This window comes from Muscardinus avellanarius, assembly GCF_963383645.1.
Source record: "Muscardinus avellanarius genome assembly, chromosome: 16".
NCBI lineage: Eukaryota > Metazoa > Chordata > Mammalia > Rodentia > Gliridae > Muscardinus > Muscardinus avellanarius.
The window spans coordinates 60,198,503-60,224,073 of NC_137802.1; the positions used below are offsets into that span (position 1 = coordinate 60,198,503).

A 25,571-nucleotide genomic window follows, 5' to 3' on the forward strand; every position below is an offset into this window, starting at 1 on the left:
ATGGCGGACGGCGGCTCGGAGCGAGCTGATGGGCGCATCGTTAAGATGGAGGTGGACTACAGCGCCACGGTGGATCAGCGCCTGCCGGAGTGCGAGAAGCTGGCCAAGGTGAGGTGGAGGCCGGCTGGCTGTTGGCGGGCGCCAGGGGCTGAGTCACGGCGCGGATCCTGCTTAGGCCTCAGGGGGCCTGCGGGCTGGAGCGCGCATCCCCCATGGCCTGCCCATCCCGGGTGGGAGACCCTCGGTCAGCCGGGTCAGGGAGGCTCCGCTGCCGAGTACGCCAGTGCATACAGCCTCCCACACCCTCTCCAGGATACATGGTCACTTCTTTCCAATAGAAGATCGGGCCCCCTTTTACTTTCTGCCTTCTTGGATGCTGTTAAAGTAGCGCGTAGTAACATTTAGGATAAGCCCGCTCAGTATTCAGGCTTAGATCAGAGAGTTTGTTTCTATTGGTGTTGCCGAATCAGTTGGTGTCGTTCAATTGTTTATGAATCCCAGCAATGTGCCTGGCCTTCGGCCAGGAGAAGGAGCAGGAAATTGATATTACAAAGACAATTAACTCAGGACTTCTGTCTTTAAGGAAATCACATATGTAGCGAATCAGTCAAGTCGTCATGCATGGTGGTGAGCGATAGAAATGTCAAGTGTTTCTGGAACATAGAGGAATCTGTTCATTCTTAGCATTGAGAAGCTTTTTGGGGGGCTTAGTAAGCAGTAAGATTGAATAGTGAAGAGTCATTCCTTGAGGTGGAAGTACAGAAGGAAAGACAAACAGGCACTAAAAGCAGAATAATCTAAAAATAGCTCATTCACCGTGGAATAGCCTGTGCTTGTTTATTTATTGATTTTTGCAGCACTGGCGATTGAACCTAGTGCCTCGGGGATGCTAGGCCAGCCCTCTACCACTGAACTACACCTTCAACCCTCTACTATGAAATAGAAACTTGGCTCAAACATGTTGACACCCTGAGCTTGGTGTCAGACAACTTTGTATGTCATTATACCTTTAAAGAAATCAAGACTCGGGAGTTATTTGCCCAAGTTAGTAAGAGGCAGAATCCAGTATTCAAAACTTAAGTTTGAGGCAGGGCATGGCGGTTCACACTTGTGATTCCAGTACTTGGAAGGCCAAGACAAGAGGATTGCTGGTTCAAAGCCAGCCTCAGTAATTTAGTGAGGCCTTCTACAATTTAGTGGGACCCTGTTTCAAAGTTATTAATAATAATAATAATAGTAAATAATGTTGGGAGTGTGGCTCACAGGTAGAATGCCCCCGGGTTAAATCCCCAGCACCAAAAAAACAAAAACAAACAAGCAAAAACACCCTAAGTTTGCCTGTGGGTGTTGGTTGTTGCTGAATCAACTCCATCAGGGGCTGTTGTTAAGGGTTACACCTAGGCCTCACTAAATTCCATGACCAATTCAGCCACAAACTGTATTACTATTCACCTGGGATGCATTCACTGAGAGTTGGTTTTGTTCCTTAAATAGCTTACTACATAAATATATTACAGTGCCATAAATTCATAAGCAAAAGGATTGTCAAGCAATATGTCACATTAAAAAAAAAAAACCTTTTTTTTTAAGTTCTGGGTATTGAACCCAGGGGCTTTTTACCTCTGAGCTACACCCCCAGTCTTATTTATTTTGAAACAGGGTCCCACTAAGTTATGGAGGGGCCTCACTAAGTTGCTGAGGCTGGCCTCGATCTGTGATTCTCCTATCTCAGCCTCCCAAGTACTGGGATTACAAGCTCGCGCCACCACACCCAGCCTCCCATTTTTAATTTTTTTAAACAGTCTCACTAAGATGCCGAGGCTGGCCTGAATCCTGCAATCCTCCTGTCTCAATCTCCCAAGTACTGAGATTACAGGTGTTGGCCACCATATCTGACTGCCCTTGGAATTTATTTATTTTTATTTTATTTTATTTTTTATTTTTTTGGTGGTACTAGGGGTGGAACCCAGAGGCTTTCTACCTCCAGGCTATACTCCCAGACCTATTTTATATTTTATTTGGAAACAGGGTCTCACTAAGTAGCCAAGGCTGGCTTCGAACCTGTGCAATCCTCCTGTTTCAGTCTCCCAAGCACAGGACCTCACTAAATAGCTGAGGCTGGCTTCAAACCTGTGAGATCCTCCTGTCTCAGCCTCCCAAGTACTGGGATTACAAGCATGCGCCACCATGCCTGGCTTGAAAGTCTTTTTCACTGTCTTGAACAAAACCACAATGTCCTAAATAAATACCAATAATATAACTGCAGTCAGGCTTTCCCCCTCACTACTCTATAAGCTATTTGAGGGCAAGAGCTTTGTCTAAAAATCTGTATAGTTCCCAGAATGTCTAACATTAGCTAGTCCTGCACACAGCATGCTGCTATCAAAAGAAATTGGTAAATAGAAGCCCCCCCCCCCCCCCACTACCAGGCACCAGTTCTAAAAATTGGCAGAATTTTTTTTATTTTGAAACAGGCTCTCGCTGTGTAGCTGAGGCTGGCCTGGAACCTGCAGTCCTGTCGCAGCCTCCCAAATACTGGGATGACAGGCATATGCCACCTCACCCAGCTAGTAGCCATTATTTATAGAGGCCTTTTCTACAGTGCTGGGCGCTCTGCTAAGTTCTCTAAAGCACTAACTCATTTGATCCTCACCGGAGCCTTCTGCAATATGTATTAGTTTTATTCTTCTTTTATAAACAGACAAGGAAACTGAGGCTGGGAATTTCTTAGTCACATGGCCAAGATCACACAGCTTGTGTGGTGGAGCCGGGGTGGGCGACAGACAGGCTGGTTCCAGGGCACATGCTTTCACCCAGGGCGCTGTTTGGCCAAGTGAGCCAGCTGTGATGAGAACCTGACCTCTGAGCCCCCGCCAGCTAAGGTCATTGCGCCAGTGGGGGTGAAGAGGGGCCTTGTCAGTGCCACTAACTTGAAGAAGAAATTAGGAATGCGGATTTTTGGGTGAAATACTGGATAGCAGGGACTAGTGGCACAAATCGGTGATCTCAGCTACTCAAAAGGCTGGGGCAGGAGTATAGATAGTTCAGTGCTGACCCAGCAAGTTAGGGAGACATTGTCTCAAAGTCAGCCCTGGAACCTCCACTTTGAAATTAATAGAAACAAACTATATGCTTAGAGAAGTACAACTATTCCTAGAACTGGTGCCTGGTAGTGGGGGAAAAAAAAACCCTTCTATTTACTAATTTCTTTTGATAACAGCATGCTGTGTGCAGGACTAGCTAATGTTAGACATTCTGGGAACTATACAGATTTTTAGACAAAGCTCTTGCCCTCAAATAGCTTATAGAGTAGTGAGGGGGAAAGCCTGACTGCAGTTATATTGTATTTATTTAGGACATTGTGGTTTTGTTCAAGACAGTGAAAAAGACTTTCAAGCCAGGCATGGTGGCGCATGCTTGTAATCCCAGTACTTGGGAGGCTGAGACAGGAGGATCTCAAAGGTTCGAAGCCAGCCTCAGCTATTTAGTGAGGCCCTCAACAACTTACTGAGACCCTGTTTTCAAATAAAGTATAAAATAGGTCTGGGAGTGTAGCCTGGAGATAGAAAGCTCCTGGGTTCCATCCCCAGCACTGCACACACACACACATGACTTTCAAACCCAATTGCCAGGTTCCTTTTTGGGTGTTAGATAAGTAATGGAAGTTTTTATATTTTATTTTGTTCTGGGGATTGCGAGGGGCATTCTATCTCTGAACTAAACTACCAGCTCTGTTTTATTTTTTTTTTTACTTTATTTAATATTTGTTTGGAAACAGAATCTTACTAGGTTTCTGAGCGTTTCACTAAGTTGCTGAGGCTGATCTCGAACCTGCTTTTTTAGGTTGTTTAGCAAATAATAGATTGGATCCATGGAAGAGTTAGAGGCAAACCTACAACACTTACAGATACCCAGCATGCATTGATGTTGAAGAAATTCATTAGTCATTTACCTTTTACAAGGATTATCTTAGTGAGAAAACCAAGTCACAGAAGTCACATGTTCTGACAAGTTGGTTGTGGCGGCCTTTCCCTTTTGAAAAGCAGCGTCAAGGATGTGGGATTTCAGGAACTGTAGGCGCCGCAGGGTTAATTAAACGTGGAAAATTGGGAGAAAAAAGTGGGATGGCTTCAAAATTGGAAATTGATGGTAGTGTCTCTCTTCACTAAGTTGACAGCCACATCATTTGTTACATCCTCCCTAATGTGGCAGTAAAAATCAAGAATTGTAAACTGTTAAGATCATCTGGATAGTTCAGCTTCGTGTCCATCCATCAAAACATACTATGTTAAGTTGGCATAAGGGAAACAACAATTAAACAAGGATCCCTAATGGAACTTGTAGACCAATTAGTACGTAAGATAGGTACATTAATAAGTCTGGTTAAAAAGTTCAAAAGACTGTACCGTAATATCTGCATTGTGTACTTGGCATGATAAAACAGCATGCTGAGCTCCAGTGGTGAGCAGATAGTCATCCTGCCCTTACAGAGTTTACATTCTAGTGAGATTGCAAAGACAGTGTGGGGTAACTGCGGAGCAGAGAGTCAGTAAGTAGGGCTGAGTGTTAGAGTGGGCGTTAATTGAGCGTTGGCCAAGCACACCTTTCATTCCCACCTCTTTTTTTCCCCTTTGGTACTGTGGGTTGAACCCAGGGGCTATACCCTCGGCCCATTCTTTACTTTGAAACAGGGTCTCACTGAGTTTCTGAAGGCCTCACTAAGTTTCTGAGCCTGGCCTCGAACCTGCAATCTTTTTGGCTCGGCCTCAGCCTCAACCTCCCAGTTACTGGTTTTACAGGTATGTGCCACTGCACGGGCCATCCCTCCTACCCCCTCCCTTTTTTTTTTAAAATTTTCACACAGGCCCTTGCTGAGTTGCCAGGGCTGGCCTCAAACTGGGAATCCTCCTGTGTCAGTCTCCTGAGGAGCAGGGATTATGCCACCACACTTGGGAGCACCTATGCTTCTGAATTAGGATAGTGTGTGTATATGAGATAGACACACTAGAGAGTGAACTCCAGAGTCTGCTATCTCTGAGCTACATACACCCCCTCAGTCCTATTTTTTATTTCTTGCTTTGAGACCGGGTCTCAGTAAGATACTGAGGACCTCACTAAATTGCTGAGGCTGATCTCGAACTTGTGATCTTCCTGTCTCCACCTCCTAAATACTAGGATTACAGGTATGCACCACCATGCCTGGCAGAACACTGAGCATTAAACTACATTCTGTTGATCATAGTCACATGATCATAGCAATGGAAGATGTGACAGGAGATACTCAGTAAACAGTACTTTGCATTTTGCCATTTTGTACTTTATTTGGTTTTTCACATGTTAACCATTTTCTTATGGAGATTACTTTGGCCAAAGCAAAAAGCATGATTTACACTGTTGTGGTAATGGGAGCTCTGCCGTGTAGTGGAGGGAGCACCGGGCCAGGAAGGAAGAGCTTGCAATCTGGTTGTGCTAATTGTTGTGGCTGAGCCAAGTCACTTAAACTGTTTGGTCCTTAGTCTTCCTAAGTCTCTAAATGAGGTGATGGAGTTAAATAATGGCCAGCGGTCTTTTCTGTTCCTAGGGTTCTCTGATCTTTATGATTTGTTAGCCTTTGACTTTGGACATCTTAACAGACTTGTTCACTTTTCTGATAAACTTTAGCCACCTATTGCAAACACAGATCTCTAGAGCTTTCGGGACTGGTGCTCCCCTTTGACAGGAAACATTGTTAAAATATGTTAATACCCATGTTTCAGATTGAGTGAGAATAAATTCAAATAGTGGCTAAAATACATATTCTGGGCTACATAGCAGGTGCGTAGTTTAAGCTGGTGGTGTAGCTCAGTGGTAGAGTGCTCAGCATGCACAAAGCTCTAGGTTCAGGAAGGATCGCGGTTCGCGGACAGCCTCAGCTACTACTTAGTGAGGCCCTCTGCAACTCAGTGAGACCCTGTTTCAAAATAAAGAATAAAAAATAGGGCTGGGGTGTGGCTCGGAGGTATCATGCCCCTGGGTTCCAGCCCCAGTACTGGGGGGGGGGGGAGAGTCCAAACATTATTGGGACTCTTAATTCAAAACTTTTTCATTAGTTTCTTTTATCAGTAAAAGCCAGGATAGTAGTATGTTTAAACTAGGGATTAAACCCAAGAGCATTCCACCTGTAAACTCTACCTCCAGCCCTATTTTATTTTTATTTTGAAACTTTCACTAAGTTGCTGAGGTGACCTCAAACCTGCAGTTTTCCTTTTTTTTTTTTTTTTTTTTTTTTTTTGGTGGTACTGGGGGTGGAACCCAGATACTTTCTACCTCCGGGCTATACTCCCAGACCTATTTTATATTTTATTTGGAAACAGGGTCTCACTAAGTTGCTGAGAGCCTTTTCTTTCTCATCCTCCCAAGTACTGGGATTACAGGCTTGTACCACCACGTACAGTTTAATATTTTAATAAAAAAGCAGTTTTTGTGCTATGGGTTGAGATGATTTTTCTGGGAGTTTTTGTTCATTTTTTAATCAAATGTAAAAGACCTAGAAGGAATTTCCCCCCCCCCCCCTGGTGTATGTCCCAGGGAAAATGTTTTGTTTTTTAATATGATAGAGGTAAAGCCGGGCACGGTGGTGCACGCTTGTAATCATAGCATTCGGGAGGCTGAGACTGGAGGATCCAGGTTCATGGACAGCCTCAGCTACTTAGTGAGGCCCTCTGCAACTTAGTGAGACCCTGTTTCAAAATAAAGAATAAAAGGTGCTGGGTGTGTAGCTGACAGGTTGAATGCCCCTGGGTTCCATCCTCAGACCTGCAAAAAAAAAAAAAAAAAAATGATAGAGGTATGTAGAGGTTATTACCAATTGGCCCTAAGGTAATTGGATTAGTATCTGCTTGAGACTGTAACTTTCAGTATAACATGTGTGGGTATTCTTAGGTGATCTTTATTACTACTAATTTATTTATAAAGTCATTGAAAAATTAAGCCAGGTCTTCCTGTCCTTTTAAAACCAAATATTCTTTTTATTTCTAAATTCTCAAAATATTTGTTGTATTAAGTTTATAAAGAAGCATTTATTTGAGCCAGGCCTGGTGGCACGCGTATGTGATCTCAGTACTGAGACAGGAAGATTGTAGGTTTGAAGCCAGACTCAGCAGCTTAGTGAGACTCCATTTCCAAATAAATAAAATTGAGCTAGGGATATAACTTGGAGGGAGAATGCCTCTGGGTTCAATCTCCAGTACAAAAAAAAAAAGAAGAAGAAGGAGAAGGAGAAGGAGAAGGAGAAGAAGAAGAAGAAGAAGAAGAAGAAGAAGAAGAAGAAGAAGAAGAAGCAACTATTTATCATTTTTATTCTTCAGCACTGCATTCTATTACTAGTCAGCGTGTTTGTGCAAAACAAGATAAACAGGTGCCTCCATCTAAGTTGATAAGTTAGAATCCAAAACAAAGGCTTGGCATTTTTCTTTGGTGATACATTGTTATATATTCAGTTTTTCTGAGGCTCTTTTACATATTGACAAGGCTTGTGGGCCCCATGTGGGAAGCTAGCATTAGGAAAACCACTGGCCGGGCATGGTGGCGCCAGCTTGTAATCCCAGCATTTGGGAGCCTGAGACAGGAGGATCGTGGTTCGCAGACAGCCTCAGCTACTTACTGAGGCTCTCACTCTGTTTCAAAATAAAAAATAGGGCTGGGGGTGTAGCTCAGAGGTAGAATGCCCCTGGGTTCCATCCCCAGTACTGAAGGGGGAGGGGAGGGGGGAGGAGAGGAGAGGAGAGGACCTGGGAGAGCGGCACCATCATGAAATGGAGAGAGCGAGTAGGGCGGACTGTCTTTATCTTCTTGGACAGGCCATTGATTTTTCCTCTTGTGTGTCAGAAACATCTAACTTTAGATCAGTTATTTGGTTTCTGTTGGTGATGTTACTTTTCCTATCTTCACGTTTTTCATTTTATCTTTTGTTTTAGGAAGGAAGACTTCAAGAAGTTATTGAAACCCTTCTTTCTTTAGAAAAACAGACTCGTACTGTGAGTAGGTTTATAATGAAAACCTCAGTTGCCGTTAGTTTCGTTTAACATTGCTCCATTTACTTTTAATGTGTTTTCATCCTTACAGGCTTCTGATATGGTGTCTACATCCCGTATCTTAGTGGCAGTGGTGAAGATGTGCTATGAGGCTAAAGAATGGGATTTACTTAATGAAAATATTATGCTTTTGTCAAAAAGGCGGAGCCAGTTAAAACAAGTGAGTTCATGATTGCTCAAAAAACAAATGCATTTACATATTAATGAGGACTTTTAGAAAACTGCATCTGTTGAAAATTTGTTAAATCAACATTACACATTCTATGGGGTGTTTTAAAATTCAACACATATTCTCATAATGACGCAATTTTTTAATTTCTGTTTTTTATCTTTAAAATTTGCATATTTTTACAAAATTACACTGAATTAATTGCACTGGGGTCAGTGCGGCTTTGTTCTATTTCCCTGTTGCTCTTTATCTTCATTTTTATCATTTGAAGTGGTTGGTATGATCAATCAAGTTGATAATCTAATTTACTTTTTTTTATTGGTGCATTATATTCATACAACTTATTGGGGTTCAAAACTTGTGTGTACAAAAATGTACTCATCGCTGATTTAACCCCTTCTAATTTACTTTTGATGCTGGTTTGATCTAACTTATTCAAGGCCATTTTTAGACATTACTTTGGCTACTCATTTTTTTTAAGGTTAGTAATTCCTTTTTAGTGTTTTTGCAAAGTTGGGTTTTTAAAAACTGTTTACTAATTTCTTTGCTTAAGATATATTTAGGAGGCAGGTGTGGTGGCACATGCCTATAGTCCCAGTACTGGGGAGGCTGAGACAGGAGGATTGCAGGTTTATGTTGAGCCTCAGCAACTTACTGAGATCCTGTTTTAAAATAAAAAAATAGGTCTGGGAGTATAGCTCAGAGTTAAAATACCTCAAGTTCAATTCCCAGTAAAACACACACACACACACACACACACACACACACACACACACACACACACCAATAAAGAGATGTGATCCTCTCAAGAAGTAGATTCCTGTTTTGTGTTTTTTTCTATTGTGTTTTTATGTACTGAGGATTGAACCCAGAGGCGCCCTCATACTGAATTGCATCTGCCAGCCCCTTCTAGTTTTGTATTTTGGAGCAAGGGTTCCCAAAGTTGCCCAGGCTGGCTGACCTCATACTTGTATCTTCCTGTCTCAGCCTCACATAGCTCGGATTATAGGTATGTACCACCACACCTGGCTGTAGATTCCATTTTTGTACCTTTTTTTTTTTTTTTTTTGGCGGTCCTGGGGATGGAACCCAGTGGCATTCTGCCTCTGCGCTGTACCCCCAGCCCTAATTTTTATTCTTTATTTTGAAACAGGGTCTCACTGAGTTGCAGAGGGCCTCACTAAGTAGCTGAGGCTGTCCTCGAACCATGATCCTCCTGTCTTAGCCTCCCGAATGCTGGAATCACACACCCGGCTCATTTTTGTGCATTTATAGCTCATCCTCAAAATGCTCCACCTGGAATTGCTTCTGGGCGCGCGCGCGTGTGTTTGGTTTTTGCTTTGACTTCTCTACTGGATTAAATAATAAGGATGATGACATTGCAGAAGAGGTGATAATGGAACCAAAAATAAATGTAGAGGGTCTTGTCCAAATACTTTGCTTCTGTTTTTCAAGTAAGAACATCTTATTTGTGGGACTTCTCAGGTCTGTAATGCGCCAGTGCTGTGGACTGAATACCTGTGTCCCCCAGATTCAGGTGTTGAAGTCCTAACCACCAAGGTGGCGGTGTTGATACAGGTGTCACCTCCTACTGGGCTCTAGTCCTGTCCTGAAGTCAGAGGACTAGTGAAGGTTGTAGGAACAGGAAAGTTCACTTGTAAGCCATCAAAAGGTAGAAAATAGAATGGCTCCCACTCAGGAGGTCTCTCCATCCAGAGGGAGTAGGCCAGTCCCTGGCAGTTTTAATTGCACTGCTCCTAGGGGGAGCACAGTAATAAAGGAAGTTAATTTGTGTTTGTGTGGTATGAGGAATTGAACCCAGAGGCATTCTTTCTCTGAGCTACGCCCCCAGCCTTTTAAAAAGTATTTTTGTTCTAAAATAGGGTCTTGCTAGGTTGTTGAGAGTCTTGCTAAGTTGCTGAGGCCTATCTTGAACCTGTGCTCCTCCTGTCTTCATCCTACACGTTCTGGGATGCTGGGCTTGGTGGTGCATGCTATAATTCCAGTAGCTTGTTTTTTTTTTAGTTATATTGCTGTAGATCAAACCTAGGGCCTTGTGCTTCCTGGACAAGTGCTCTGCCACTAAGTTACTACCATGCCCCCAGCCCTATTCATGTATTTTTGTTTGTTGGTTGGTTGGTTTGTTTGTTTTTGGTACTGGGGATTGAACCTGGGGGCATTCTACCTCTGAGCTAAGCCACCAGCCCTATTTTTTTACTCTTTATTTTTAAGCAGGGCCTCACTAAGTTGCGGAGGGCCTTACCAGGTAGTTGAGGTTGTCTCAGGCTCCCTAACCTATCATGCCCGGCTTGTTAATGTGTGTCATGCACAGCTTTTAGAATTATCAACTTGAGCACTCTTCTAAAAATCATTATTTGTTTTAGAGGGCATATGTGTTTTGTGAGATACTAGATGTCCCAAGGCCTTGCACTTGCTGAAGAAGTTATATTTGTGATAGAACCTTAGCTTTTGCCAAGCATGCTGGTGTGTGCCTATAGTCCCAGTTACCCAGGTAACTCCAAACAAAACATCTTAGCTTTTTGAAATACCTGGGTCTCTGAACAGCCCATTTTTTCAGATAAAGGTATATATAACCTAAGCTACCTGAACATTAAATGTTTTTATGGAAATCTTTCCTTTTTCAGCCTCCCGAATGCTGAGATAATAAGCATGTGCCACCGTGCCCGGCCTTTCCTGCTATCTTAAATTATACTTAGTGTAATTTAACTTTTTTTCCTCCTGTGGTACTGGGGATTGAACCCAAGGGCATTCTACCTCTAATCTGCCCTCCCAGCCCTATCTAATTTTTTTGTTTTGAAACAGTCTTACTGAGTTGCTGAGGCTGGTCTTGAACATACAACCCTCTTGCTGGGTGTGGTGGCGCACACTTGTAATCCCCACACTTGGAAGGTGGAGACAGGAGGATCGCGCAGGTTCAAAGCCAGCCTCGCTGGCTTAAGAGATCCTGTTTCCAAATAAAAATATAAAAATAGGTCTGGGAGTGTAGCCCAGAGGTAGAAGGGCTTCTAGGAACCCCAGTACCACACATACACACACACAAAATACAGCCCTCTTATCTGAGCCTCCCAAGTACTAGGTTTGCAAGCATGTGCCACCCCATCGTGCTAATTTACCATTTCTTGATGGCTCAGGGCTCTAATTATTATTAGCAATGGCTATGATCTAAATCTAGATTGGAGCTAGGTATGGTGGTACACACTTAGAATCCCAGTACTTGTGAGGCTGAGCCAGGAGGATTGCAGGTTCAAAGACAGCCTCAGCAAGTAGAGAGGTTCTCATTAACCTAGTGAGACCCTATTTCAAAATAAGGATAAAATAGGGCTGGGGGTACAGCTCAAAGGTAGAATGCCCTGGGTTCAATCCCCAGTACTCCCCCCAAAAAATCTGTAGATGAGTTCTGGCACTGTGGTGCGCATCTGTAATATTCGTACTTGGGAGGCTAAGACAGGTGCATTGTAGATTCAAGTTCATGTGGTAATTTAGTGAGACCCTGTTTCAAAATAAAAATAGGCTTGAGGGCATATGGCTAAAAGGTAGAGTGCCCTTGGATTCAAGTCCTAGTACCACAAAAAGCAAAACTTAAAATGAAATCTAGTTAGGGATTAGCAAATGATGCACCACAGACCAGATCCTGCCTGCCGCCTATTTTTGTGTTTTTTGTTGTTTTTTTTTTGTGGTACTGGGGGTGGAACCCTGAGGCTTTCTACCTCTGGGCTATGCTCCCAGATCTATTTTATATTTTATTTGGAAACGGGGTCTCACTAAGTTGCTGAGAGCCTCACTAAGTAGCTGAGGCTGGCTTCGAACCTGCACGATCCTCCTGTCTCAGCCTCCCAAGTGCGGGAATTACAAGCGTGCGCCACCACGCCCGGCTCTACCACCTATTTTTGTAAATAGACTTATTGGAACATGGCCACATCCAGTTGTTAATATATTGTCTCTGTTAGCTTTCGAGTTACAAAGGCAGAATTGAGTGTTTGCCACAGAGACTGTAGGGTCCACAGTGTCCAAAATAGTTACTGGTAAATATTTGTAAAATTTTTACAGGAAATGTTTGCCCAACTCTGACCTAAATTATGGGTGTTGGAGCTGGGGGAAAATGGTACAGCCACCTGTGTTCCCTGTGAGGAAACTGAGGGGTCGGGGCTGACTCTCCGTTTCCTGGTACTGGGGGGGTGTGCTGCCTGTGGCTCCTCCCCAGGAGATGGGGACTGTGCCTCTGCCGTCGCCTCCTGCTGTCTCGCGGTGTCTGCTGGTCCCGCTTCCAGCCACGGTGGACTCCGCTGTCTCTTCTCCTTTCCCCCTTGCCTGCCGTCGTTTCTTCCGTGCTCTCCTGCCAGGCTGCACCTTTGCACCTGAGGTTTTCTTCACCTTGACTGATGCTGTTCAGCACTTGAGCACTTCTTGGCTACCAGAGGGGTTTTGATGGCGTAATGCTCTCTTATGGGCATTTCAGTGTCAAGAGTTAGCGGGGAAGCCGGGCGTGGTGGCGCACGCTTGTAATCCCAGCATTCAGGAGGCTGAGACCAGGAGGATCACGGTTCGCGGACAGCCTCAGCTACTTAGTGAGGCCCTCTGCAACTCATTGAGACCCGGTTTCAAAATAGAGAATTAAAAAAAAAATAGGGCAGGGGGTATAGCTTGGAGGTCGAATGCCCCTGGGTTCCATCCTCAGACCAGGAAAAAAAAAATAATAATAATAATAATAATAAATAATAATAATAAAATAAAAAAAAGAGCGGGAAGAACAAATTTGGCCATAGGCCTTGAATGCATTTTTCCCTGTAAGAGAAATGGATTTCACTTATGAGTTGTTCTTAATATTTTAGGCTGTTGCAAAAATGGTTCAACAGTGCTGTACTTACGTTGAGGAAATCACAGACCTCCCAGTCAAGCTTCGACTAATCGACACGCTACGAATGGTTACAGAAGGAAAGGTGAGCTTTGTTGGCCTAACTCACGGTGGTGACTATTGGTGAAGTATGTATGTATCTGGGTTTTTTTTCTTTTTATAAGAAATACACAGAATGTCATCACCTTCATTCAGACATTATCTTTTTAAATCCCATTCTAATATCTTCCCATATGCAAATGAAACTGTCAGTCTTGATATAACCAAATTTTTCTAGAAATTAGTAAACATATTCCAAGTTTTAGTGTGGCTTTTTAAGATTGAATAAAAATTCTACGGGGCCAGGGAGTGGGGATAAGGGTATTTTAGACAAAGAGGGGATTATATACAAAGATAACCCAAGAAAGAAACTCAAGGGTGTGTGTGTGTGTGTGTGTGTGTGTGTGTGTGTGTGTGTGTGTGTGTTACTGGGGATGGAACCCAGGGCCATTGGACCTTTGAACTACATTCCCCAGCCTTTTTTTCTCTTTTCTCTTTTCTTTGTTTGTGGTACTGGGAGTGGAACCCAGGGGCCTTCTACCTCCAGGCTATACTCCCAGAGCTATTGTATATTTTATTTAGAAATGGGTCTCACTAAGTTGCTAAGAGTCTCACTAAGTAGCTGGGGCTGGCTTTGAACCTGTGTCATCCTCCTGTCTCAGCCTTCCAAGCGCGGGGATTACAAACGTGCGCCACCACGCCTGGCCCCACCCTTATTTTTTAATCTTTATTTTGAAATGGATCTCACTAAGTTGTGGAAGGCCTGACTAAGTAGCTGAGGCTGGCGGCAAACCCGGATCCTCCTGTCTTAGCCTCCCAAGTACTGGGATTCCAAGCGTGAGAAACCACACCCGGCTATTATTCTTTATTTTGAAACAAGGTCTCGCTATGTGGAGGGACCCACTAAGTAACTGAGGCTGGCCACAAACCAAGATCCTCCTGTCTCAGCCTTTCAAATGCTGGGATTACTAGAATGCACCACCACACCTGACTCAGGTGTGTTATCTTTTAAATAATTAAAGATAATAATTATTATCTTTTAAAATAATTAAGTTATTGCTGGGCGTGGTGGCGCACGCTTGTAATCCCAGCGCTTAGGAGGCTGAGACTGGAGGATTGCACAGGTTCAAAGCCAGCCTCAGCTACTTAGTGAGGTTCTCAGCAACTTAGTGAGACCCTGTTTCCAAATAAAGTATAAAAAATCAGTCTGGGAGTATAGCCCGGGGGTAGAAAGCCCCTGGGTTCCACCCCCAGTACCACACTCACACAAAAATAACAACAATAATTAAATTATTTTAAGACTGTTTCCATTTATATAATTTGTAGTCCTATTATTAGGACTACAAATTATTAGTCCTATTATTAGGATTACTGTGTTAAACACAGTAATTTTATATTTAAGTTCTCAAAGCAGGACAGAAAATATAGATGTTTTATAGCAACATTTAAAAATTATTGTTACATTTATTAAATATAAAGTATCTTACAATTTTATAGATGGAGGATAAAGTCACAGTAGAAGCAAGGTAAATACTCCTATACCTAAGTTAATATAATTTTTTTTTCTTTTAATTTTTTTTGGCGGGTCTGGGGGTGGAACCCAGGGGCATTTGACCTCTGAGCTACACCCCCTGCCCTATTTTTTATTCTTTATTTTGAAACCGGGTCTCACTGAGCTGCAGAGGGCCTCACTAAGTAGGTGAGGCTGGCCGTGAACCATGATCCTCCGGTCTCAGCCTCCCAAATGCTGGGATTACAAGCGCGCGCCACCACGCCCGGCTCCTAAGCTAATATAATTCTGCCTCTTAAATTTTAACACATTTTGGCTGGGAGTGTAGGTCTGTGGTAGAACACTTCAGTTGCATGCACTGGGTTGGAGCCTCAGCCCCGAAATAAACAAATTTCAACACATTTCTACACAAATTTTGATAATTTCTCTTATTTGCAGATTTATGTTGAAATAGAACGTGCTCGGCTGACTAAAACCTTAGCTACTATAAAAGAACAAAATGGAGACGTGAAAGAGGCGGCCTCCATCTTACAAGAGTTGCAGGTAAGGTGCTACGTGTGGGAGTCGGTAAACTTCCCGTTGAGTAGGCATGAGCCATCGTGGGGGTGACTTGTTATCTGACCTTATCGCTTTTTGGTAAACCTTAAAAATACAATGAGTACGGCCGAGCTGCCTTGAAGTTGGGTAATCACGAGCCAGCTATGTTGAACTGCTAGGACAGTTTTATGTTTTATTTTTTAGTGGTACTGGGGATTGAACCCAGAGGCGTTCTACCTTTGAGCTACACCTGCAGCCCAGTTTTTCTTATTTGGAAACAGGGTCTTAGCCGGGCGTGGTGGCGCCCGCTCGTGATCCCAGCACTTGGGAGGCTGAGACTGGAGGATCTTGCACCACATACAGCCTCAGCTACTTAGTGAGGCCCTCTGCGACTCAGTGAGACCTGGTTTCAAAATAATAAAAAATAGGGCAGGGGGTGTAGCTCGGAGGTCGAATGCCCCTGGGTTCCACCCCCAGACCCGCAAAAAATGAAAAGAAAAGAAAAGAAACAGGGTCTTGCTAGGTTGATTTGAGTCTCACTACTTGCTGAGGCTGTCTCCAACCTGTGGTCCTCCTTTCTTAGCCTCTGGAATTATAGGTGTGTGCCACCACCTCCAGCTACTAGAATAGTTTTGAAGAAAAATTAGGACAAACAAATTTACCTTAATTTTTGTGCTGTTATTGGAACATTTGAATTCTCAGAATTTAAGTAAAATAGGCAATTCATGTACTATTTACTTCTATTAAGAGTCTGTTGTTAATCACTGGCTTCATTCTTAATATTTGATTGCTGGTAAGTTTCTAGCCCATATTGATTTAACAACAAGAAAAAAAAACTGATGGAATTTGGTGCGTGACTCAGTGATAAAGTGTTTGCCTAGCGTGTATAAGGCCCTGGGTTCGATCCCTCTCACTGCAATAAAGGAAATGAAAATCCCATCCTCCCTAATGCGGGGATTACAAGCATGCACTATCACACCTGGCTTGTAATTTTCTTAAATTAAAAATTGCAGCCGGGCGTGGTGGCGCACACTTGTAATCCCCGTGCTTGGGAGGTGGAGACAGGAGGATCGCGCAGGTTCGAAGCCAGCCACGCTGGCTTGAGAGACCCTGTTTCCAAATAAAAAAGTATAAGAAATAGGTCTGGGAGTGTAGCCCCGAGGTAGAAGGGTTTCCAGGAACCCCAGTACTACCAAAAAAAAAAAGATTGCAAAGATGGTGAAACATTTTCATACAAAATTAGTAGCAGTAGCCGTGTTATACTTTGTAAATGTTTCAACTTGGATTTTATAAATTCATATAATACATTTGTGCTTATACACCAAATATATTAGAAACAGTTTTTATAGTTTGTTTTTTTTTCAGTACTGGAGATGAAACCCAGGGGCATTGTACCTCCAAGCTACAGCTCAGCCCTATTTGTTAGTCTTTTTATTTTGAAACATGGTCTCACTGAGTTACGAAGGTCCTCGCTAAGTAGCTGAGGCTGTCTGCAAACCACGATCCTCCGATCTCAGCCACCCGAATGCTGGGATTACAAGCGTGTGCCACCACTGCCATCTTTATAGTGTTTAATGTAATTAATTATCTGCATTGTACTTGTGTATATATTTTCCTGTTTTGTTTTTTTTCTTTTGTAGTACTGGGGATTGAACTCGAGAGCGTTCTACTACTGAGCTGTCTTCCTAATCTCTACATTTTTATTTATTTTGGTACTGGAAATTGAGCCCAGGGGCATTCTTCCTCTGAGCTATGTCTCCCCCCCTCCCCCCACCTTTTGTCGGGGCTCATAAGTAGAGGGCAGTGGGGAAGTTTTTAGTGATAGAAGTGTTCTTCGTTGTATGATAGTGGGCATACAAACCAATACATGCATTAAAGTTCATAAACATTACACCAAGGGGAAAAATTCATTTGTTTCCATTGTAATTTCCAGATGGCAACTAGCTCTTTATAGAATTGTCAGTTATCTGTATTTGCATGAAGATAGGATGGATATTCTGATCTCTTTTTAATTTTGTTGCAATTCAGAAAAATTGCTAAGTATCATAAGCTTATTTTGGGATTTACTCTGCTAGGTGGAAACCTACGGGTCAATGGAAAAAAAAGAGAGAGTGGAGTTCATCCTGGAGCAGATGAGGCTCTGCCTTGCGGTGAAGGATTATATTCGGACACAAATCATCAGCAAGAAAATCAACACCAAGTTTTTCCAGGAAGAAAATACAGAAGTGAGCATACTTGGAGCTATGCTTTTTAAAGTGTTGGAATAAAACCTTTAAACCCCAATTTATTTCATCAAATTTTTTTTCAGAAATTAAAGTTGAAATACTATAACTTAATGATTCAGCTGGATCAGCATGAGGGCTCCTATTTGTCTATTTGTAAGCATTACAGAGCAATATACGATACTCCGTGTATACAGGCGGAAAGCGAGAAGTGGCAGCAGGTAAGAAGGATCCTGATCATTGATACTGATGCAGATTAGAAAGAAGAATGTGTATTTTTTATTTACAAATCATTGTAACTGTAGTCATTACAGTTGTATGGTGCTGCATCAGATTAATTATGGCAATAATTATCTGCCAGTTTTTTATGGTATTGGGAATTAAATCCAAGGGGGTTTCTGCCTCTGAATTACATTCTTCACTCTATTTTATTTTTTAGTTTGAAAGAGGATTCTTACCACGTTACCACGTGCTGGCTTTGAGCCGACAATCCTCCTTTCTCAGCCTCCCAAGTCCTAGGGTTACCTAGGACTGGGAACTTTTTTTTTTTTTTTTTTTTTTTTTGGTGGTACTGGGTGTGGAACCCAGGGGCTTTTCTACCTCCAAGCTATATTCCCAGACTTATTTTATACTTTATTTGGAAACAGGAGCCTAAGTAGCCAAGGCTGGCTTCAAACCTGTGCAATCCTCCTGTCTCAGCCTCCCAAGCCTGGGGATTACAAGCATGTTTCACCACGCCCTGCAACTGACAAGTTTGTTTTGTTTTTTGTGGGGTTTTTTTTTTTTTTTTTTTTTTTTTTTGGTGGTACTGGGGTTCATGGAAACCCTTCTACATCTGGGCTACATTCCCAGACCTATTTTATACTTTTTTTATATTTGGAAGCAGGGTCTCTTAAGCCATCAAGGCTGGCTTCGAACCTGCGCGACCCTCCTGTCTCAGCCTCCCAAGCACTGGGATTACAAGCGTGTGCCACCACGGCCGGCTAACTGACAATTTTTTAACATTCATTTTTGACAAATAAGTGGGTGGGTAAAGGAAATGTTCTTATAACCAGTTGGCAGCACAAATGTGGAATACACATACCTGTTTTTTTGAAACAGATTTGCCAGCATATTAGTGAGACCCTCTTTCAGAATAAAAAATAGGACTGGCGATATAATTGGAGTAGAATATCCCTGGGTGCAATCTCCAGTACCAAGAAAAAATAATAATAATGGTGTTAGTTGAGGTAGCAAATATTTATTATAGTTTTGTGAAAACTAAATGTTACAGAAAGATATGAAAAAGGTAACCGGTAACTGTCCCCCTTATTTATTTGTTTGTTTTTGTGGTACTGGGGATGAAACCCAGAGACATTCTACCTCTGAGCTACATTCCCAGCCAGCTCTATTTTTTATTTTTATTTTGAAACAGGTTCTCGCTAGGTTGATGAGAGTCTCACTGCTTACTGAGGCTGTCCTTGAACCTGTGATTCTCCTGTTTCAGCTTTCCAAGTACTGGGATTACAAGCATGCGTCACCACTCCTGGCCTTTCCCTAGTACTTTTATTTATTTACTTATTTATTTATTTAATATTTTTGCAGTAGTGGGAATGGAACCCAGGGGCATTCTACCTCTGAGCTACACCGCCAGCCCTATTTTTTATTCCTTATTTTTGAAACAGGATCTCACTGAGTTGCAAAGGGCCTCACTAAGTAGTAGCTGAGGCTGTCCGTGAACCGTGATCCTCCTGTCTCAGCCTTCCAAATGCTGGGATTACAAGCGTGCGCCACCACGCCTGGCTCCCAGCCCTATTTTTTATCCTTTTTGGTTTTTTTTTTTTCATTCTACCTCCAAGCTACACCCCCTGCCCTATTTTTTATTTTTTATTTTGAAACAGGGTCTCACTGAGTTGCAGAGGGCCTCACTAAGTAGCTGAGGTTGTCCGCGAACCGCGATCCTCCGGTCTCAGCCTCCCGAAAGCTGGGATTACAAGCGTGCGGCACCACGCCCAGCTCCCTAGTACTTTTAGAGTACAAAATGCAAACTTGGTCTGTGCAATCATTTTGCAGTCTCCTCAACTCTTGCCAACGTTTCCATCGTGTTTCTTGTCTTGCCGTAACTTGTCGTGCACCTCTCTTAGGCCCTGAAGAGTGTTGTTCTCTATGTCATCCTGGCTCCTTTTGACAATGAGCAGTCCGATTTGGTTCACCGGATAAGCAGTGACAAGAAGTTAGAAGAAATCCCCAAGTACAAGTAAGTGCTTTGGAGTGAGCACAGCACGTCTCAGTAGAAACACAGGGTTCAGAGAACATTGACTCACGTGAGCCATACTTCTTAATTTGCTGCTGATAGGTTGTAGTAGAGAATAAAACTAAAGATGATAAAGTTGCAAAATATTTTTAGCAGTGTATTAGAAATGAGTGTAAAGAGAGCATAACATACTTTATTCTGAACTACTCGTCAAGTAGAAGTTTTATATCAAGTTTTAGCAGCTTTTGGCTAACCATTTTATAGTTTTATCACTAATTGGGACTTGTGAATTTTGGAAATATATCCTTCCAAAAATCTGTTATATTTAAAACACAGGCTTCTCATAAGCACAACGGGCTTTTATTTTATCTGTTTTATTGTATATTTACATTTATTTCAGAGACTGGCAAATACAAGAGAGTAAAGATACAGGATGTTAAGTAAGGGAAAGCTCTGCAGAACTGTGGGAAAATTGGGAGTAAAGTTGGTAAAATAAGTAATAATCAAATTTATCTTGTTCTACTTTATAATATGTATTAAAACTCTTATTTTTAAAATATTTACTATTATATAAGCTGAAAATCCCTTATCCAGAATTATTGGAATCTGAAAATTTTTGTGATTTCAGGTTTGAAATATTTGTCTATACAAAATCTGGAGATGAGACCCTTGTCCAAGTACAGTGTGGTTGTTTCATATTCTGTGCATTCTATGCTACCAGATAATTAAGCTCATTCATACATAAGTTTAGCATTTTAAACTTACCACCGTCTACTTTTATGTACGTGAAGTCAAGTATAGAATTTTTCAATTGTGGCATCATGCCAGGGCTCAAAAAGTTTGATTTTGGAGAACTAGAGATTTTAGATTTTTTAATTAGGGATGCTAAACCTATATTAGATGATGCTTAATTTTTATGGATTTGGCATATTAAATTGTATACGATTTGCAGGGATCTTTTAAAGCTTTTTACCACAATGGAGTTGATGCGTTGGACCACACTTGTTGAAGACTATGGGATGGAATTAAGGAAAGGCTCCCTTGAGAGTCCTGCGACTGATGTTTTTGGTTCCACAGAAGAAGGTGAAAAAAGGTGGAAAGACTTGAAGAACAGAGTTGTTGAGCACGTAAGGACCTGGCACAGTGAAGAGGCCAGCTTCTTCTTTAAGCCTGAGCTAGTGAACCTACTCTCTGGGATCAGCCTAGATCTAAACATTGGCAATTTGGGCATGAATTAAATAATTCCTAACTAATTAATAAAGCAGTCTTGTCTTTCTGCTGTATTGCCCCATCTGGCCTCAGATCTGCAGTCCTCTGCCTCAGCCTCCAAGTCACTGGGATCACAAATGCATCCTGACCCCTTACATTTAAGTTTGATAATCACATTTCTTTTGGAAGTTACGTTTTTTATTCTTTACTTTAGGACCCCTTCCCATCATGCTCTAAGAAGCAAAAAAATAAATTTGTTGTTCAACAGTTTACTTTGTATTTCCCAAAGCAAATCAACCTATCCATTTTATCTCCCCACCCCCCCCCTTCTTAGTTTTGGCTCAGAAAAGATATAACTATGTTTTACTATGCTTTGTTTTGAGAAGGCCTTTCAAAAATACAAAATGTTGCCAGGCGTGGTGGCTCATGCTTGTAATCTCAGCATTTGGGAGGCTAAGACAGGAGGATCGCAGTTTGCAGACAGCCTCTGCTACATACTGAGGCCCTTTGCAACTCAATGAGACCCTGTTTCAAAATAATGAATAAAAAATAGGGCTGAGGGTGTAACTCAGAGGTAGAATGCCTTGAGTTCCATCCCCAGTACCACAGGGAAAAAGAAATTTTTTTTTTTTATGGCATATAAACCAGTAAAAGAGCTGGGTGCTGTGGCCCACACCTATGATCCCAGCAATGCAGGAGCCTGAGACAGAAGAATCATTAGTTTGAGAATAGCCTGGGCAACTTAGCAAAACCTTGTCTCAAAAAAATATAACAGTTCCTAAATATGGGGGTGGGGGTCTTCCTACGATATCCACTTGCTCCTCTACTCCTTAAACCTGAACACTGATTCATTCACAAGTACTTTTTGTGGCCTGGCATGGTGGCCCACACCTGTAATTACAGTTTTTAGGAGACTGAGACAAGCATCACAATTTAATGAGCTCCTCCACAATTTAGTGAGACCCTATTTCCAAAAATAAAAAATTAGCTGGGCATGGTGGCACACGCTTGTAATCCCCGCGCTTGGGAGGCTGAGCAGGAGGATTGCACATGTTCGAAGCCAGCCTTGGCTACTTAATGAGGCTCTCAGCAATTTAGTGAGACCCTTTTTCTAAATAAAGTATAAAATAGGTCTGGGAGTATAGCCCGGCGGTAGAAAGCCTCTGGGTTCCACCCCTAGTACCACAAAATTGATTAGTTAATTAATTGAAATAAAATAATAAATAAAAATAGGGTTGGGGTGGCTCTCAGAGGTAAGACACCCTTGGGTTCAATCCCCACTATGAGAGAGAGGAGGGGGATTGAGGAGGGGTCTCTGTATCTTAACTTCAACACAATTTCCACTGGAAATTGGGAAATTTAATTTCATGTCATTGTGTTTTTGAATAGTTGAAATGATGGTGATGTGATAATGATTTTTTTCTTTTACTTTTTTTAGTTTTAACTGTTAAAAATATTTATCATAAACCAGGCGTGGTGGCGCATGCTTTTAATCCCCGCGCTTGGGAGGCTGAGACAGGAGGATCACATAGTTTCGAAGCCAGCCTCAGCTACTTAGTGAGGCTCTCAGCAACTTAGTGAGACCCTGTTTCCAAATAAAGTATAAAATAGGTCTGGGAGTATAGCCCGGAGGTAGAAAGCCTCTGGGTTTTACCCCAGTACCACCAAAAAAAAAAATATATATATATATATATATATATCTCATAATTAGAACAGCTTGACTTTAGGTTCTTGAATTTAGCAAAGATGTTTTAGAAGTTATATATTTTTTTTGTTTTTTTGGTGGTACTTGGGGTGGAATCCAGAGGCTTTCTACCTCCAGGCTACACTCCCAGACCTATTTTCTATTTTATTTGGAAACAGGGTCTCACTAAGTTGCTGAGAGCCTCACTAAATAGCTGAGGCTGGCCTCGAACCTGTGCAATCCTCCTGTCTCAGCTTCCCAAGAGCTGGGATTACAAGCGTGCGCCACCACACCCAGCTTAGAAGTTATAATTTTTCACCACTAATTTAGTTACAGCAGCATAGCTTTTGACTGTATTTTGGAGTTATGTAAAGTACTCATAGCAATTCAGAGTTAACTACGGAAATCACAGAGAAGCCCAGCCTGAGTCTGCTTCTGAAGCTTAAACCAGCTTCCTGGCAGGGTGGGCTGCGGAAAAAAGCTCTGAATCTGACGTTATATCTAAACTGATTTGATGTGCAAATAAATTTACTTTGAACCTTACAATGGTTATTAAGTGTTCCCTCTCTCCTGTCCCCAGAATATTAGAATAATGGCCAAATACTATACGCGGATAACAATGAAAAGGATGGCGCAGCTTCTGGACCTCTCTGTGGACGTGAGTGCTCAGCGGCAGTGTCGGGCTGCCGTTGCTAACCATTTTGAGTGTCCGTCAGTTTATACACACCAAATAAGAAAACTGTTTGGTTTTATTAGTCATTTTAAGTGTAGGTGATAGGAAGTCTTCCAAGCTAGCATGAATACCAAAAATCGCCTAAGCAGTAAGTTTATGGTTGCGTTACTGTTTGTACTGGTTACAGTCTTCTCTTGCGGGGCTAGAGATGGAGCTGAGTGATCTGGGTTCAGTGCCCCCAGCCCCAAAATGCATTTTAGTTTTATATTGATTAATTTGAAGTCCAAAGTGTATATATAATAAATATAATAAATATATGTAGGTTTCTCCAGTAGTGAACTACATAAATAAAATATGTGAGGCAGACTGAAAGGGCTTGCGGGCGTCTCGTGCCGCGCCGGGTTTGCACCGCACAGGGCAGTGCCGCACGCAGCAGCCTCACCCGAGGTGCACGTGGGCCCGTGGCCTGGGGCCTCTGTCCAAGAACTGCAGCATCAAGGCTGAAAGGCCTGGTCGTGGCTAGCGGACGGGTTCTGGATATGGATGAGGGCACCAGTGTCCTTACAAGTGTCATTTATCCCTGGCTACATAGTTGCCAGGAGGCAGAATAGCCCAGCTTTTGTAGAAACAAATGAACTCTCCGAGATGCCTTCCCAGGGGAAACTAGAAAAAGAAGGCGACTTGCTATTAGACTGTCATGCTGTAAGAACATTATCATTACACTCAGCAGTGACTGCCTCTTAGTTATGGATTTTATCTCTGCGTATTCTGGGATGAAGAGTTTTGAGAAAATGTTTTCCTTAGCTGAGCATCATGACTTAACACCTGCAATCCTAGTACTTGGGAGGCTTAAACAGGGGGATTGCCGTTTTGAGGCCAGCTTCAGCACCTTAGCGAGGCCCTCAGCAACTTAGCGAGACCCTATTTCAAAATAAAAAGGGCTCTGCCAGGCATGGTGGTGCACGCTTGTAATCCCAGTGCCTGGGAGGACAGCCTCAGATACTGAGTGAGGACACTCCACAACTTAGTGAGACCCTGTTTCAAAGTAAAGAATAAAAAATAGAGCTGGGCGTGGTGGCTGAGACCGGAGGATCGCAGTTCGCGGGCAGCCTCAGCTCCTAGTGAGGCCCTCTGCAATTTAGTGAGACCCTGTTTCAAAAGAAAGAATAAAGAAAATAGGGCTGGGGGATGTAGCTCGGAGGTAGGATGCCCCTGGGTTCCATCCCCAGTACCGCAAAAAAATGTAAAAATAAAAAGGGCTCAGAGTAGAAAACCCCTGAGTTCAATCCCAGTCTGTGTCTGTCTGTCTGTCTGTCTGTCTGTCTGTCTGTCTCTCTCTCTCTCTCTCTCTCTCTCTCTCTCTCACTCACACACACACACACACACACACACAGAATGATTTCCTTAAGTTCTGTTTATTGGCTGTAATTGTCCTGTCTTGATCAAGTTTCTTTTTCTTGCAGGAGTCAGAGGCTTTTCTCTCCAATCTAGTCGTTAACAAGACCATCTTTGCCAAAGTAGACAGGTTGGCAGGAATTATCAACTTCCAGAGACCCAAGGATCCAAATAACTTATTAAATGACTGGTCGCAGAAACTGAACTCATTGATGTCTCTGGTGAACAAAACTACACACCTCATCGCCAAAGAGGAGATGATACACAATCTACAATAAGGGTCTAAATGCTTTTAGAAAAGAGATAAAATAGGAAGTCATTAAAAACAGAAAAAAGACTGTTATCTTGGTGTATATGTTGTTGGGTTTTTTTTTTCCCCGTTCTCTTCCTTTGTCTAAAATTTTTAAATAGTAAATGTTGTTTGAGGCGCCCTTTGACCTTTCATTTCCATGGTTTCATTGTTAACTCTACATTTGCAAGAGGTGCAAAAATATACATTGCTATTCTCTGAATACACAAAAAAATTGTGCCATAACTTTCCCAAATGTTTTTCTATTATTTGAAAACTTTTTAGCTATTATTTGTTTTCATTCAACTAACAACCATGTGGTAATAATAAAAGCAGCATATATGCGTGTTTACTTTCTATGTACCTCTGCTTCTAAACATTTTGTGGGATAATAATATTTTTTTAATTTTAATTTTTTTTTGTGTGTGTGGGGGGGGGTCTGGGGATGGATCCCAGGGGCATTCGACCTCCAAGCTACAGCCCCTGCCCTATTTTTTATTCTTTATTTTGAAACCGGGTCTCACTGAGTTGCAGAGGGCCTCACTAGCTGAGGCTGTCCGCGAACCGTGATCCTCTGGTCTCAGCCTCCCGAATGCTGGGAGGACAAGCGTGTGCCACCACGCTGAGCTTGGGATAGTAATTTAACACGTCTGGCTTTTTGTTTTG

The 25,571-nt window shown here is 42.3% G+C and overlaps 1 protein-coding gene across 2 annotated transcripts; it reads left to right on the forward strand.

Moving 5' to 3' along the window:
* PSMD12 (proteasome 26S subunit, non-ATPase 12) lies at positions 1-24,894 on the forward strand (the record flags this gene model as incomplete). 2 transcript variants are annotated; one of them, XM_080712454.1, is made up of 11 exons in its annotated part: positions 1-108; positions 7,956-8,015; positions 8,104-8,232; positions 13,092-13,199; positions 15,102-15,206; positions 17,276-17,425; positions 17,509-17,643; positions 19,546-19,658; positions 20,608-20,782; positions 23,129-23,206; positions 24,685-24,894. In XM_080712454.1, 11 exons carry the CDS (start codon positions 1-3, stop codon positions 24,892-24,894), a joined length of 1,371 nt encoding a protein of 456 aa, XP_080568580.1. The 2 variants fall into 2 exon arrangements, with proteins under 2 accessions (XP_080568580.1, XP_080568581.1); XM_080712455.1 differs by lacking the exon at positions 7,956-8,015.
* Between the last annotated feature and the right edge of the window lie 677 nt (positions 24,895-25,571).